General features: G+C 48.2%; 1 protein-coding gene across 2 annotated transcripts in view; it reads right to left on the minus strand.

Annotated features, from left to right (window-relative positions):
• KIAA1549 overlaps positions 1-10,245 on the minus strand; it is a 142,849-nt gene extending 132,604 nt beyond the window's left edge. The window contains exon 1 of one of the 2 annotated variants that reach the window (XM_082472857.1): positions 9,866-10,245. In XM_082472857.1, coding sequence (XP_082328983.1) covers positions 9,866-10,016 — 151 coding nt within the window. In that variant the 5' untranslated portion in view covers positions 10,017-10,245. The remainder of the gene's footprint in view (positions 1-9,865) is intronic. The other variant, XM_082472856.1, reaches the window with a different exon arrangement.
• Between the last annotated feature and the right edge of the window lie 6,885 nt (positions 10,246-17,130).

Genomic DNA, 17,130 nt, shown 5'->3' on the forward strand with positions numbered 1-17,130 from the left:
AGTACACATAAGTGGAATGAACACATACCATTTTTACAATCAGAAAAAAAATAAAACTATTGTTAAGTCTGAAAATGCATCCAAATATTTAAAAGCCCAATTCCAAGGGCGAGGAAGAAGAATTCGGTTTTATAAATTCTTAAGACTCTATTCAGGCCCAGGATGAAAACTCCAACCCCTTCCTAGAGTCCCCTTCCCCAGCCCCATCCCCATCTCATCCTCCATCAAATGGCTTTCTCAACAATACAGGTGAGGTGAGGTGAGGTGAGAGGTGAGGTAAGAAGTGATGTATGAGGGATGAGGCAAGGTGAGGTGAGAGATAAAGCATAAGGGGAAAGGTGAGGTGAGAGATAAAGTGTAAGGTGAAAGGTGAGGTTAGAAGTGAGGGATGAGGGATGAGGTGATGTGAGGTGAAGTGGTCCTGAGGCTGAGAGGCCTGGAGATCCCTGATGGTGCCACAGAGCCAAGTGCCGGAAATGTGACTGCTGTCCTAGCCACCAGCTGCCGACCTGCCCCCATCAGATCTGGCCTCTGATGGTCTGCAGAGGTCTTTCCAACCCAGCCCGTCAGCTGCCTCAGCCGGCATGTTCCCACGCGAGCACCTGTCCTGTGTTCCTGCCCTGCCCCCACGCCACCGTGGCTCCCAGCTCTGACGACACCGGACCAGCTAGTTCCTACTCTGCCTCACTTTGGTTTTTTAATAACTGTAGTTTTTTAAAACCCACATAAGGGGCTTCCCTGGTGGCGCAGTGGTTGGGAATCCGCCTGCCAATGCAGGGGACACGGGTTTGAGCCCTGGTCCGGGAAGATCCCACATGCCGCGGAGCAAGTAAGCCCATGCGCCACAACTACTGAGCCCGCACTCTGGAGCCCGCGAGCCACAACTACTGAGCCCGCGTGCCGCAACTACTGAAGCCCACACGCCTAGAGCCCATGCTCCGCAACAAGAGAAGTCACGGCAATGAGAAGCCCGCGCACCAGAACGAAGAGTAACCCCCGCTCACCGCAACTAGAGAAAGCCCGCGCGCAGCAACGAAGACCCAACGCAGCCAAAAATAAATAACTGTTTTTAAAAAATAAAATAAAAACCCCCATAACATAAAATTTACTGTCTTAACCATTTTTAAGTGTTCAGTGGCATTAAGTCCATTTACATTGTTTGCCACCAATCTCCAGAACTCTTTTCATCTTGCAAAACTGAAACTCTGCTCCCACTGAACACTAACTCCCCCTTCCCTCCTCCCCTCAGCCCCTGGCAGGCACCACTCTACTTTCCGTCTCTGTGATTCTGACAACTCTAGACACCACAAAACTGGAGTCATACAGTTTTTGTCTTTTTGTGACTGTCTTACTTCACCTAGCATTAATGTCAAGGTTCATGCATGTTGCAGCCTGTGTGAGAACTTCCTTCTTTTGTAAGAAGGAATAATAACTCCCTTGTATGGACGGACCACATTTTGTTCATGTCTGTTGATGGGCACTTGAATTGCTTCCACGTTCACCTCACTTCTGACACCTGTTTGCTTCAGCTGCCTCCAGGTGCTTCTGTAATCCTCAGCTGTCACCACCAAGATCACTGCAGGGCCATGTAGGGCTGGACGAAAGGCCTCCAAACACGCCCAGGCCGAGGGGAAACACGGAGCAGAAGCAGTTCTCTGAGCGACGTGTCCCACCAGACGCCAGCCCAGTTCTAAACCCGCGGCTGCCCCTTCCCTCAGTTTTCCCAACCAACTTGAAACCTGAATTTTTACGAGCTAAAGACTCCCCACTAACAGGCAAGCACCAAAAGTCTTGGCAATGCACCCAACCTCAAGGAGACACTGCCTAGGCCAGAGCTTTTCAAACCTTAGTGTGCAGACAAATCAGCAACGCAGGCCCTGAAAAAGCAGATTCAGTAGATCCGGGCGGGACCTGGGGGCGGGACCTGGGGGCGCGCCTTTCTTACGCGCTCCCGCGGGTGCTCCTGACGCTGCTCCGCGCAGCACGCGCAGAAGCAAAGGCCTAGCGACCTCCCCTCCCCACCCCCACCCCCCGTCCACACCTGTCTCCTGGGCTCGGTGCGAGTTCCCCTAGAAGCTGGCTGTGGAAGAGTGTGTGTGTGTGTGTGTGTGTGTGTGTGTGTGTGTGCGCGCGCAAGTTCCCCTAGAAGCTGGCTGTGGAAGAGTGTGTGTGTGTGTGTGTGTGTATGTGTGTGTGTGTGTGCAAGTTCCCCTAGAAGCTGGCTGTGGAAGAGTGTGTGTGTGTGTGTGTGTGTGTGTGTGTGTGTGCGCGCGCGCAAGTTCCCCTAGAAGCTGGCTGTGGAAGAGTGTGTGTGTGTGTGTGTGTGTGTGTGTGTGTGCAAGTTCCCCTAGAAGCTGGCTGTGGAAGAGTGTGTGTGTGTGTGTGTGTGTGTGTGTGTGTGTGTGCAAGTTCCCCTAGAAGCTGGCTGTGGAAGAGTGTGTGTGTGTGTGTGTGTGTGTGTGTGTGCAAGTTCCCCTAGAAGCTGGCTGTGGAAGAGTGTGTGTGTGTGTGTGTGTGTGTGTGTGTGTGTGCAAGTTCCCCTAGAAGCTGGCTGTGGAAGATTGTGTGTGTGTGTGCGTGCAAGTTCCCCTAGAAGCTGGCTGTGGAAGATTGTGTGTGTGTGTGTGTGTGTGTGTGTGTGTGTGTGTGTGCAAGTTCCCCTAGAAGCTGGCTGTGGAAGATTGTGTGTGTGTGTGTCTGTGCGTGTGTCTTTCCCCTTCGAAGGCTCCCCAGCAGGATTTCCCCAGCGTTTACAGCAGCCCTTCAAGCTGTCTGGCTCCAAAGTTAATCCCAGCACCCAAAACCACGGTGATGAGGGGTTCCTTCCCCAGGTCCCAACACGAGAACAAAGAAAGGAGCCGGGAGAGTTTCCCAATGGCTCCACAGGGCCGCGAACGCCTGCCCGTCACCAGGAGCAGGAGGCCCCCGAGCCCTGACCTCCCGCCGAGACGTGCCACCCACCGCCCAGGACGGCTGTCACACCCTCACGTTCCGCCGAGGCTCTGGGCCACCAGGGCCGCAGGAAAGGCAAGCAGAGCGCGCCTGCCCAGCCTGCTGCCGAGACAGGCCTCCCAACTGCAGCCGGGCCGTGCGCCACCCGGCGATTCGTGCACTCACCTCCTCTCGATCTCCTCCGGAGACCAGTGGTGTTTCCTCAAGCTCCCGAGCCCCTCTCACACCTGCCTTCTTCTCAGAAGAGGGCCTCGTCCACCAGCCCCACGAACGGGGGGTCAGTCACCAGCCCCTCAGCCCATCTCTGCCCCCAGGTCTAGCGCCGTTTCTCCTTCTGCTCTCCTCCGCCCCAAAGTGAATCCCTCCAGGGCTTCCCTGGTGGCGCAGTGGTTGAGAATCTGCCTGCCAATGCAGGGGACACGGGTTCGAGCCCTGGTCTGGGAAGATCCCACATGCTGCGGAGCAACTAGGCCCGTGAGCCACAACTACTGAGCCTGCGCGTCTGGAGCCTGTGCTCCGCAACGAGAGAGGCCACGATGGTGAGAGGCCCGCGCACCGCGATGAAGAGTGGCCGCCGCTCGCCGCAACTGGAGAAAGCCCTCGCACAGAAACGAAGACCCAACACGCCAAAAATAAATAAATAAATAAAAATTTTAAAAAAAACCTGGAAAAACTAGGATTTGAAACTAAAAATTAAAAAAAAAAAAAAAAGAAAAGATGGTGGGAGCTCGAATGGGGGCGGCGGCAGTGGTGATGGAGAGAGGGGTGGGCAGACGAAAGAGCCGCTTCCTCCCCATCACGGCGGTCACTTCCCTGCATTCACTGAGGACTCCGCGCCCAGCCTGCGGTCCTCTCACCTCACTCCCGCCAAATTCGGCAGCCACAGGTTATTCCCCCGAAGCCTGCATTCACGGTCCACTCCAACAACGGCCTCCCGCAGCCACCTCGACCCGAAATCCTTAACCAAGACCAACACCAGAGTCGATCCACTCCCGAAACCTCAATCCCAGCCCTGGCTGAAACTGGTCTCCAGTTTCCAGCCCTCCGCCACCTCACTGCTACCACCCCTGGCTCTGCGATCTCACCTGGACCCCCTTTCTCAGCCCTTCTCCCACTGCTCTATCCACTGCTTCCCCTCCTTCCCCATCCAGCCCAGACCCCACCCCGCGGCAGCCCCACCACAGATCCCTCCACTCCCCTTGGCCCTTCATCGCGCCTGCCCAAGATTCCCAACCCTGACTCAAGCCAACCGCCCACCTTCCCTGGCCACACACGGCCAGTCAGATGCTACAGGACAAACGGCACCACAGGTGCGCTGGCAACACTACAGATTTCTCCCATCACCTTAGGCTTCACTCCCAACCTTCCCCCGGTCCCCTCCGATTCCTTCCCCCATTATTATTTCTCCCCCGCTCCCTATGGTGAGCCAGTCTGCCCACAGCAACTTCTTCACTTTGGGGGAATTATCCTTCAGTCACTTCTACTCTTTCTCAAATTTTCAACCACTGTACCTTTACTGATTCTTCCTTGAAGCCTATAAACATGACCAAGTCTATACATGTTTTCAAAATTTCCATCAAGCCCACGCCACTATGAAGTTACAGGTGGCAAATCTGTTCACGTCACTTCCTTCTTGCTTAATCACCTGTAGGGGCTCCCGTGGTTCTCATGAGCCTCCGAGTCTGACTCCACAGCCTGTGCTCTCGGTACTAGGTTTGTGAGGTGGGGCTGGAGTGGGGATCTAGGATGCAAGGGATCAGGAGAAAATGGACACGGTGGGTGTCCTGGGGGTGGGGATGCAGGAGGGAAGAGTGGAGGAGGATTGTTTTAAAAAAAGAATTGAACACAATGGCCTTCAGTAGGTCACTGGGCTAGAACATCTACAGGACAGTGAGACAGTGACACTCACAAACATTCAGTAGAAGCAGGACAGTTGCTATAACAAGTGCATTCCAAGGTATCCAACCTGTGGACCTGAAATATAAGAGCTAAAGGGAACTTGGAGATCATCTCAGCGACCCCTTATTACACTGATGAAATAACCCAGGACACGGTAACCTATCCACAGTCACACAGCAAGTCATTGGCTGAGAAGCGCACGTTCAGGTTTGTTAACTCACAGTTCAATGTGCTTTCCAACAAATCATGCTGCCTAAGCACATGAGAGAGAAATCATGTCACAGTGAGCTGCAGATGAAAGGTGGGTGGTCACAACTTGGAAACAAATTATATCAGTGAGAACAGCATCTTCCTATCTGGGAGAATCAACCTAGTGTAATTATAATTACAGTAATTAGCTGCTTCTAGCACCCAAGGCACTGAGAGAAAACCTGTGGCTCCCAGGTCCCCGGTGACTTTTCACAACCCCTGGCTGGGTTCTGTTTTCAGGATTAAATGAGGCATTTCCTGACAAAGACTGCAGCAGCTGTTCCCAAGGGGCCAGGAGGTGAGGATTTAAAATGACGTCCTCTATGCCCTTTGATTCTCAACCCAAAGACAACCAAGCAAGCAAGTTATAACCAAAAACAGTTTCAATGTCACGATTTTAAATCAATTGTTCTAACAGTTAAAAGACAATTGCAAGATATTAAGTGGTATATCCTCAAAATGCCATTAACTTTCAATTAGGGGTTTATGGTATCTGGATCATTGGTTCCAAGGTGAAAGTGCCTAAAAATCAGCTGTGAACTTGTTAAAAAGGAAGATTCTAATGTAGGTCAAGGGTGAGCCGCAGAAATCTAAATTCTTAACAAGCACCCACACGTCCCCAAGAGGCTCGAGGGATCACACCTTCGAAACATTTATCTAAGCCTTTGTTTATAGGATACTAAACCACTCAAAAAGTATAACAATATTCACCTCAAAAAGCTAATAATAAAATAGTGCATTAAGATAAAAATTTAACATGCCATGAAGCATAAATGCAATGAATAAAAAGAAAAACAAAATGGCAGATTTTGCTAATCAAAATAATCAAATTTCAAGATTATATAAAATTTAAAAGAAAATCCATTTGGAGGGGGAGAACACAACAAAAAGGAGAAAAAAAGGTTGCTATCTTTAATATATAAAGAAAAATTTTAAATATAGATGTGTGTGTATATATATATATATACCACAGGTAAATAAGCAAAAACAGAAAATTCGCAGAATACAAATACAAAATACACAAAAAATATTCAACTCAAAGGGCTTCCTTAGTGGCGCAGTGGTTAAAAAATCTGCCTGGCAATGCAGGGGACACGGGTTCAAGCCCTGTTCCAGGAAGATACCACATGCCACGGAGCACCTAAGCCCATGCGCCACAACTACTGAGCCTGCGCTCTAGAGCCCGTGAGCCACAACTAGTTGAGCCCACCTGCCACAGCTACTGAAGCCCGTGCACCGAAAGCCCAGAAAGCCCGTGCTCCACAAGAGAAGCCACCACAATGAAAAGCCCGCGCACGGCAACAAAGGGAAGCCCCTGCTCGCCACAACTAGAGAAAGTCCGCGTGCAGCAACAAAGACCCAACACAGCCAAAAATAATAAATAAATAAATTTATATTAAAAAATTCAACTCAAAAGTAATAAAAAATTAAAGCAACAAGAGTTTTAAAAATAATAGTCAATGCTGGTTACGATGAAGTGAAACAGTGAACTGCATAAACTGCTTGGGTTAATTTCAGCATTACAGCCTTACATAAAAAGTTGATTCATTCAACAACCACCTACTGAGACACGTATTAGGCACCAGCAGAGCCCACACACAAAGAAATATAGACAAAGCCTTACCTACAGTATAGCTATTCATCATAGCATTATTTATAACAGCAGAAAAAGCTGGAAATAATAAGAGAATAATTAAGTAAATTATTAGGATGGAAACTGTTTTTGAACAATATTTAATGAGTAGGGAAATGCTTAAGTTAAATATTGAGTGAAAAAAGTAAATACATATAATTCAGTTTTCTTTTTTTTAATGTTAACAAAGGAAAGAAAATTATTTACAGTGTTAGCTATAGGTTATGGGATTATAGATACCTGTTTTCTGTACCTTCCAATAATTTCCTAAGTTATCAATTTCATAACTCTTATTTTAAGAAAGACTTATCCCTGAATAAGATGAAGAAATGGGCACAATCCTTTCTTTTAATATTGTGGATGTAGGATCTCCTAAAAGGACTCCATTCAAAAACAAGTCCAAAATACTACAATTTGTTTCCACAAGACCAAACTTATAAATGTTTAAACAAGCAAACAAAAAAGGGCACAATCAAAATGCTGAATGAAATAGAAATAGACAAGAAATCAATAAAACATAGAAATTTAAATAAAGACTGAAATAAGGGGACCAACTGGAGGGTGGACTCCATTTAACAAAAGTTAACAAGGTAAGACAAACCTGCGGAAGGAGGCGAGAGTTTGCAGGCAGCCACAGAACGGACTACAGCCTCACCTAGGAGACCCAAGGCAGGAGCAAGACATGCCACTTTCTGACTAATACCACTTACTCTTCAGAAACAGAACCACCACGGCAGGTTCGGCAAAGCCTCCCCCAGCCCCACTCCAATGGTGAAAATACAACACTCAGGAAGAGGAGCCAGAGGGTCCTGGTGGCACAGAGACAAGACGTGGACTGAAATGCAGCATCTCTTCAGGATCACCTGCCACTCACCATGCCCAGCTATCCTACATCAGGAAGCCACCCTCCACCAATATCACTCCTCTCAGCCTTCAAGTGGATCGGGGCCACCTTTAAGAGGTCTTCCTTAAGGAGCCCTTTCACTCACTGCCTTTCCTGCCTGGGGACAGTCCGTGCAGGGGTCTGCACCTGCTTATGCGCTGCTCTGGGTCTCCACCTGGACCCTTGAGGACAGGCGCTGTGTCCCTCCCCTTCTCAGTTCCTATCCTATGACCCACCCTAGAAGCAGCTTTATTATTATTATTTTCTGCATGCCTCAACCAGGGGAGCCCAATACACCAACCCGTGAAATGATAAAGTCTCTGCTTCCGTGCTGTCAGCTCTAGAGCGGAAATATAATTTCAAGTCACCAAGTTGAATATTTGTACTGGGGGTTAAGGGGGAACAGGAACAGACTTGTCCCGACGAGAAAGTTATGGAGGGACAATACAAACAGCTCCATTTATTCTAAATTTATCAAGAGAATTACTTATATTATCCACAACATCTGCAGCACATCCAGATGGCCATGTTCACATGGGGAAGCTGAAGAGAGGTTACATGCGTAGAGTCTGGAGTCAAACTAACCTAAACTCCTGAAGCCTTAGTTTTCTCACCTGTAAAATGAGTGTGATTGGATCATGTAAGTAAAATGCAGCACCTGGCACACAGCAAGCACTCAGTAAATGGGAACAATTAGCTTGCCGTGTCCCCCAGCAGATGAATCCATGAGTATCAGATGGGCTTGCTTTGTTGACTAACACCAAGAGCCCTCTTCATGATTACCTCTTCTCATGGAAAGCCCTGGGTCTCTGCTCCTCTGGACACACAGGCTAGAACACTCAGAGGCAGGACTGAGAGCTGAGGGGCTAGGTCAGACAAAGCTGTTTGCACTCTCTGTGTACTGCCTGAAAGAGACCCATTTTGTCCCCCCAGCTCTGGTGTGACTCCCTGAGCAGGGCTCTACCCAGCTACAGGAAAGCTCTGAGGAGGTCTCAGGTGTGCCTAAGTCCACGGGTTAAGAGCCGTAAGGAGAATGGAAAAGAGATGAGTCTTCACCAACTAGCCTGTGACCTTGAGCAAGTCACTTCTCTGTCAGTTTCCTCTTCAGTCAGAGGAGCAGTTCCATTCTATGATCCCTTAAGTCCCTGCCTATGCTTTTTTGTCCCATCCTCTATGTGGCACTGGTTATAATTCCGACAGTGAGGTCCAGGGACACCTTCAAATGTGTTCCATTTCCTTCCAAAGCCACTTGCCAGTCCTCTGGCACTGCTCCCATGAGAAGGGAGGATTTGGAGTTGCTTCCACAGTTTTCTGGTTTTGTTCAGTGTGCACCAGCTCTGCGCACTGCTCACTCCACCTTTCCTGCCCCCAAAGTGGTCAAGTGTGTGTGTGTGCTGGGGCAATCACTGGCTTGCAGCATGTCATCTCAGAGATGGTTTCCAGACCATCCTGTGTGTAGGCTCGGGGTGGACAAATAAACATTTCAGAGAAGCAATATGAATTAAATCATTTCCTCAACAACAAAACCCGCCCACATGCTTCTTCATAAATCATGCCTCCTAATTCCAAGCTAACAGTCAGTAAACTGCATCTATTATAAAAACAGCCCTTACTCCTTTCATGCCCTGACACTTAAGAATCACAATATTTTCACACTCTGTTGTATTAATGCCTTTGCAGAAGTAACAGCAATAGCTATTTCCCTGGAAAGATCCATGGCCAGGGCGCTTTCCAAGAGATACTCTTTGAATGTTCTTTGTGTCCTGGTGCACTGGGGGACACCGCCAGCTGCCTGCATCTGGGGGGACGCAGGGCCACCCAGAGTAATGCAATACTGTTTTCAAGCAAACACACCGAATGTACCCCTTCGCCCCGACAATAAAGTATTTCCAAAATTTTGATGTAACCACATTCATATAGCCACGCACAAATACAATTCCAGTGCCTGCGTTTTGCAGGGAAAATAAAGGCACATTCTGAGATGAAGCCACCAGACCCGCCACAGGCTCCCTGGATAACAGAATAGCTTTGCAGACCTTCAGCAAGACTAGCCAGAACCCGCTTGCTTTTTCGTATTATTTTCTGCGTGTCTTTATTTGCTGGGCCCAACAAGAATGGAAAAGCATCTCAAGAAAGGAGAGCGAGGGAGCGCTGGAGAATAAAAGAGGATGGGCGGGGAAAGCCGGATTTTGAAAATAGCAGCAATGAAGGAAGGCAGGGTCGCGCCGGAGGGTCTCCGCGGTGCTTACCTGGGGCGCACGAGGCCGGCCGGGCCAGCAGCAGCAGCCAGAGGCCGGGGAGGAGCAGCCCCGAGCGGCGGCGGCGGGCGCGGCGGGCGGAAGGCCCGCGGCCGCTCGGCCCCGGGACCAGCGCGACCCCGGCGCGGGTCTTCCCCTCCATGGCCGCGCCTCGGCGTCGGCGCCGCGCCTCCGGCTGTCCCGGTCGGCGCCCCGGCCCGGCCTCGCGGTTCAGCGCTCTCAGGCCCGGGAGGGGCGGCCGCTGCGGCGGCGGCTGCTGGGACGGGGCGCCGCGCACCGGCGCGGAGGGAGGCCGGCGAGGCGGAGGCTGGCCGGGGGCCGGAACCGCGGACGGACGGGGGCCGCCAGCCGCACGCCGGCCTCGCCGCTCCGCCCCCTTCGGAGCCTCCAAGCCGCTGCCCGGCAACGCGCGGGCCCGGGCGCGGGCAGGCGAGCACCACCTCCCGGCCGGCCGGGCTCCTGCCTGCGGGGCTGCCGGCTGCAGGCGCGGGGCGCGGGCGCACGGGGGCTGCGCGGCGCGGGGTCAGAGCCCGGCCCGCCCCCGGGATCCGCCTCCTGGGAGGGGACGCGCGGGACGCTGGAGGCCTGGGCCCGGCCAGCGGCCGGCGCCGCCGCGACCCGCACGGAACACCGGGTCCGCCGCCCTGATGGCCCGGCGCGTCCCGCCCCCGGGGACGCCCGCAGGGAGGGAGGCCCACGAGGAGGGGTCAGAGCCGGAAAACCTGGCCGGCGCGAACGTGAAGGGCTTCTCGCTCCTCCTCTGGCTCGAGCCTGTGCGGGGCAGCAGGTGTGAGTGGGGCGCCTGCGTTGGTAGGACAGCCTTCGGGGACAAAGCGAGGGAAAGGTAGGGCTCCCTTCCCAGGAGCTCGACGTGCAGTAGAGGAGGCGAGAAAAGGCGCACACAGCTTTACCCATCCTGTCTCCCGTCTAGAGGTCTTGCCTCCTGTCTAGGTCATTGGGAAACGAACATACAGGATGCTCTGAGTTTGGGAAACCCGCAAACCACGCACGTAGTAGGCCTGCAGAAGGCGCCTGCAGAATCGAATTGAAGCAGAGCTGGAGAGAACCACACACGTTTAGGCCCTTTTAGGGAAAGGCCTATATTAACAATATATTAGATGATTTGGCGAGAGAAAAGACTGCAAGTGGAGAGACCAATTAGGATAAGATCTTAGCAGTGCATGACTGAAGTATCAAGAATCATAAGGTTTTTCACGATCAAATAGACATTTTAAAAAATTGATTATATCCATTTGTGCCAGAGTATGGGAAAATAGGCACTCTCAGATTCTAGTGGTGGAGGTGTAAATTAGTATAGCCATTTGGGTGGATGATTTAGCCTTATCTATCAGAATTTAAAATCAGCTCACCATCTGGTGCGGAAAATTCCACTTCAAAATATATATATATATATGTTTGTTTTGCTTTGTTTTGTTTTTGCTTTTGCTTTTCTTTCCCTTCCTTTCTTCTTTCTTTTCTTTTTTTTCAGCCAGGCTTAATTCAGACAGGTAAATTCAGCCAAATAATTCAATCAGATAAAATTCACCTGTTTTTAAAGTGTACATACAGCTCAATGAGTTTTGACATGAGTAACTGCCACCACATTCAAGTTATGGAACATTTCTATTGCCCTAAAAAGTTCCCTTGGGGCTTCCCTGATGGCGCAGTGGTTGAGAGTCTGCCTGCCAATGCAGGGGACACAGGTTCGAGCTCTAGTCTGGGAAGATCCCACATGCCACGGAGCAACTGGGCCCGTGAGCCACAGTTACTGAGCCTGCGCGTCTGGAGCCTGTACTCCGCAACAAGAGAGGCTGCGATAGTGAGAGGCCCGCGCACCGCGATGAAGAGTGGCCCCCGCTTGCCACAACTAGAGAAAGCCCTCGCACAGAAACGAAGACCCAACACAGCCATAAATAAATAAATAAATAAATAACCCTTTAAAAAAAAAAAAAAAAGAAAAGTTCCCTTGTGCCAGCCTACAGTCTAGCCCCTGCCCCTACCCCAATCCCTGGCAACCACCAATCTGATTTCTGTTTCTATAGCTTTGCCTTTCCCAGCATTTCATATAAATGGGATAACACAGTATGTAGCCTTTTGTGTCTAGTTTGCTTTACTTAGCATAATGCCTTGTGATTCATCCGAGTTGTTGCATACATCAGGAATTTGTTCCTTTCTATTGCTAACTAGTATCCCATTGAACGGCTATACCACCATTTGTTTATCCACTCACCAACTGATGGACATTTGGGTTGTCTTCAATTCTGTTTTGTCTTGGCTGTTATGAATACAGCTGCTATAAACATTTGCTTCCAGGTCTTTGTGTGAGCACATTTTCATTTCTCTTAAGTAAAAACTTAGGATTCGAATTGCTACATCATGTGGCAAATGTATATTTAACTTTATGTGAAACTGCCAAACTGTCTTCCGAAGTGGATATAATATTTTACATTCTCACCAGCAACGTATGAGAGTTACGGTTGTTCCACGTCTTTGTTAGCTCTTGGTTTTATCAGTCATTTTAATTTGAATCATTCTAGTAGCCATGTAGTGATATCTTGTTGTGGTCTTTAATTTGCATTTTCCTGATGACTAATGATGTTGAGCAACATTTTATGTGCTTATTTTCCATTAATATTTCTTTTTTGAAGTGCCTGTTTGAATCTTTTACTAATTTTATAATTGCATTGTTTTCTTATTATCAAGTTGTAGGTATCTTTACATATCCTGGATATAAACTCTTTTTCAGATAAGTATTTTTGCAAATATTTTCTCCTAGTCCATAGCTTGTCCTTTTTTTGTTTGTTTGTTTGTTTGTTTTGTTTTAGCTGCACCGTGCAGCGGGCAGTATCTTATTTCCCCAACCAGGGATTGAACCTGTGTCCCCTGCAGTGGAAGTGCACAGTCTTAACCACTGGACTGCCAGGGAAGTCCCCAAAGCTTGTCTTCTTATTCTCTTTTTTTTTTTTAAGACTTTTTTTTATTATTATTTTATTTATTTTTGGCTGTGTTGGGTCTTCGCTGCTGCGTGTGGGCTTTCTCTAGTTGCAGCGAGCGGGGGCGGGGGCTACATTTCGTTGCGAAGCGCGGGCTTCTCACTGCGATGGCTTCTCTTGTTGCAGAGCACGGGTTCTAGGCGCGTGGGCTTCAGCAGTTGCAGCATGCGGGCTCAGTAGTTGTGGCTCACGGGCTCTCACAGGCTCAGTAGTTGTGGTGCACGGGCTTACTTGCTTCGCGGCATGTGGAATCTTCCCAGACCATGGCTCCAACCCGTGTCCCCTGCATCGGCAGGCGGATTCTCAACGACTGTGCCACCAGGGAAGCCGTCTTTTATTCTCTTAACAGTACCTTTTGAAAAGCAGAAGTTTTTAACTTTGATGGAGTCCAATTTGTAATTTTTTTTTTTTTTGGCTTATGCTTTTTATGTCCTATCTAAGAAAATTTTTATCTAACCCAAGGTCACAAATATTTTCTCCTATGTTTCCTTCTAGAAATGTAATGTTTTAGCTCTACAAGTCATCTGAGTCAACTTTTATATATTTTGCTAGATGAAGTTTGCAGTTAACTTTTTGCATAAGGTGTCCAGTTATTATAGCACTATTTGTTGAAAAGACTACCATTTCTCCATTGAATCAATTTTATACTTTTTCAAAATTTATTACAACGTACATGTGGGTCTATTTTTGGACTTTCTATTCTGTTCCCTGTAAGATCTATCTATCACATGAGGGAGGGGAGAAAGCAAGATTAGAGTACTGTGTAATTCCATTAATGAAAAAAAAAGTATGGATTGGAAATCCACTTTCCCACTGGAAAAAGAAATAGAATTCGGAGAGGGGTTGAGGAGTAAATATTTGAAGAGAAATGTTCACTTTCATGGAGAGGAACATTCATTTGTTACTCTATATCTGAATACATCGGTCTATAATAATATTACATCATTTGCATTTTTAACACAAGCATACTGCTTTTGTATTTAAACTTTTTTTAACTAAAAACTTTGTGAGTTTGAGGGGAAATTAGAAAATGGATGAGACACATTCTGGATGTTAAATCAGCTGATGAAAATATGAGGAGAGGAAAGAATAAAAGGTGATTCAGAGGTTTTGAGGCCATATGTGCAAGGGTAGATCAAAGGAAGCCAGTGGAGAGGCTGGGGTGGAGGATGAAAAAGGTTGGGTGTTGAATGCGCTGACGGTGAGGAGCTGGGCCAGCACCCAGGGAGTGATGTTAGCACGAGTGGTGGGCGGTGGAGGTGAGCCTCAGGCTTGGGAGACAAGGCAGGTAGGGCTAAAAGTACAGATATGGAAATCAGTTGCACAGAATTATTAGCTAAAGATGTGAGAGTAAATGACTATGCCTGGGAAGAGAGGAAAGCGGAGAAGAGGGCTGAAGACAGGCCCTTGAGAAAGACCTTCATGTTGGAAAAACTGAAGAGGAGGCAATGAAAAAGGCAGGGAAAGACTCTGAGAGAAAGCTGAGGAGAACGACTGAAATGTGATGTCACCAAGGGCCTAGAGAGTCGTTTCAGAAGGCCATGGTCAATGTCAGGGACAATAGGACTGAGAAGATCTCTTTGGACTCGATGACATGGTCATTAAAAGGAAATTTTCTGTTGAAATGGGGATGGAGAAGGGTAATAACAAGGGTAAAAGAATGAGCTGGTTGGGAAATAATGGAGGCTACAGAGAAAGGTATCTGGCAGGGTTGAGATATGTATGTTTTAGGATAGATAAGCCTGAACATCCCTGTAGATAGAAGAGAAGGTGTCTGAAGACAGCGAGAGAATAAAATGCAAGGGAGGGGCTTCCCTGGTGGCGCCGTGGTTAAGAATCCGCCTGCCAATACACGGCACACAGGTTCGAGCCCTGGTCCGGGAAGATCCCACATGCCGCGGAGCAACTAAGCCCGTGCGCCACAACTACTGAGCCTGTGCTCTAGAGCCCGCGAGCCACAACTACTGAAGCCCATGTGCCTAGAGCCCGTGCTCCGCAACAAGAGAAGCCACCGCAATGAGAAGACCATGCACTGCAACTAAGAGTAGCCCCCGCTCGCCACAACTAGAGAAAGCCCACACGCAGCAACGAAGACCTAACGCAGCCAAAAATAAATAAATAAATAAATAAATAAATAAATAAATAAAATCTATGAAAAAAAAATGCAAGGGAAAGATAATTGCCAGAGTAAATTCTCAGAGCTCAGAGGAGATGGAATTAAGAGAAACATGTAATTCTTTTGAAAAGGCAGAGCCAGCAACCCGGGGTCCAGTATCAGGAGAGTGGCTTGATGCAATTAATTACATTACAGTAACAAGAGGCAATGTTATGCTTCTGTTACAATAACTGTGAGGAAACATAAGATGTGTCTGGGTTATAATGTTAAATGGAGAAAAACTAAATATAAAATGGTTTATGAATTGACATAAAGCGATGTGTATGACTGGAAAGGAATTGTATAATACTTAAAATTGCTGTATTAAGATGATGAGATTATGAGCGTTCTGTCCTTTGATGTTGTTATATTTGTGCTTTCAATAAAAAAGTCTTCCTCCAAAAGAAGAGAGGAAAGGACAGATGATGATGGGGCAAGATGAAGGGCTTAGGTGGTCTTTAAAGTGCTTTCTCCCTCTTCAACACCCTAAGTCTCAGTGTTACCTGGCAGGATTTGGACTATAAATTTAGGATTTTTTTTTTTGAAAATTGAAAAAAAAAGGAAAAGATCAGCGTGGCCTACAGGAGGTAGGGAAGTTTTCATGGACTACATGGGGCTTAAGCTGGGTCTTGAACAATGAGGACAATGGTAAAGTTTGTGAAAGGACAGAGGAAGAAAAGGAGAGAGGGTATTGCAGAGAAAAGAAAGGTAGGGAGACAAGGCAAAGAAAGGCAAGGTAGACATTGCAAAGGCAAGAAGGTAGAAATGAACAGAATGTGGGCACAGGATCAGGCCACTTGCCTGACTGGAGAAAGAGCTATTTAGAGAAATTTGGGAAAAGAGCAAGAATGGTCAGATTGTAGCAAGCAAAGAGTTTAGACCTGCCATGATCCAAACCAAATAACTACCTCGATTTACCTCAATCCCTAGGAAAGACCTCCTGCCTATCAAAAGGGAAGCCAGTGGAAAAAAAGAGAGATCCACGAAGTGCCCATGACCGAAGATACAAGGTTTAAAACCAAGATCCTTGTCTTGGATGGACTGGACTGGAGACGTCTGTCCCTCTTGCACAGTCTGGTGGCCATAATGGCAAGTAAGAATGTTCCTGAAGCAGGTTTCCAGGCCTCACCTCTTTGTTGCATTTTCCCTTACCTCCCTCCCTCAATCCCCTCCCCGCCACACACACAAACTGTCACAGATCAACTGGCTCAGTCCTCTGCCCACACCCTCCATGGCCGTTTCCTAATATAGCCCCAAACCCACGGGCAGCTCTCCTAAGACGTGCCAAAAATCCATAGGAGAATCGTGGCAGCAGTTGGTGAAAGAATCACCCTCCTTCTCTGGCATTTTACTAACTGCAACTCACATCTGACTGGGTTCTAAAACTCATCGACTCTGGCTCAAGTTCAGAAGGAGAATAATGATGATACCCTAGCTCAGTTCCTTGTTCTTCCCTCTGGTCATGAGTGCAGATCAATTACATGCATAAGGAAAGCCAAACCCACTCTATGGATCTGTCTTAATCTCCCTGCTTTTCTGGAAAACTCTTTCCTCACTCAAATCCCTAGAGGGACACCCTTCCTAGGAGAAATCTCTGCTCCTGAGCCTCCTGTAGTTGTGTCCATCACTTCTCCACTCATCCGTCCCTGATCTCCCCAACCTGGGTGTGTCGCCCTTCCTCTGTGCACAGCCCCTGGGATACCTCGGTCACGGCACTGACCATGTAGAATAAATCTTCATGTGTTTGTAAGTTCTTCAAGGGCAGAGACCTTCTTGTTTTCACCTCTTTATTCCTGGGTGTCTAGTGCAATGCTTGGCAGGTTGTAGGCCTCAATTAATACTTGGAGGTACAAGAACCAAGTTCAAAGCCAGTCTCTTTCCTCACCTCACCCCTCCCTGCCCCCACTAACAATTAAGCTAATTAATTAATTAGGGGAGCATGAGTTTGTCCATAGTCCTTTGGTACCAGAGCCAGAAGAATGTACCATGGCATCTACTTATCCATCCTTACACTGACAGAGTAACTTCTCAGACTTCAAAGTATGTCAAGAAATGCTGATTCCTGTGCTATACAGTATGAACTAGCAACAAGAGATTGCTTAAAGGGA

Source organism: Balaenoptera physalus (genome assembly GCF_965194825.1).
Source record: "Balaenoptera physalus genome assembly, chromosome: 8".
Taxonomy (NCBI): domain Eukaryota; kingdom Metazoa; phylum Chordata; class Mammalia; order Artiodactyla; family Balaenopteridae; genus Balaenoptera; species Balaenoptera physalus.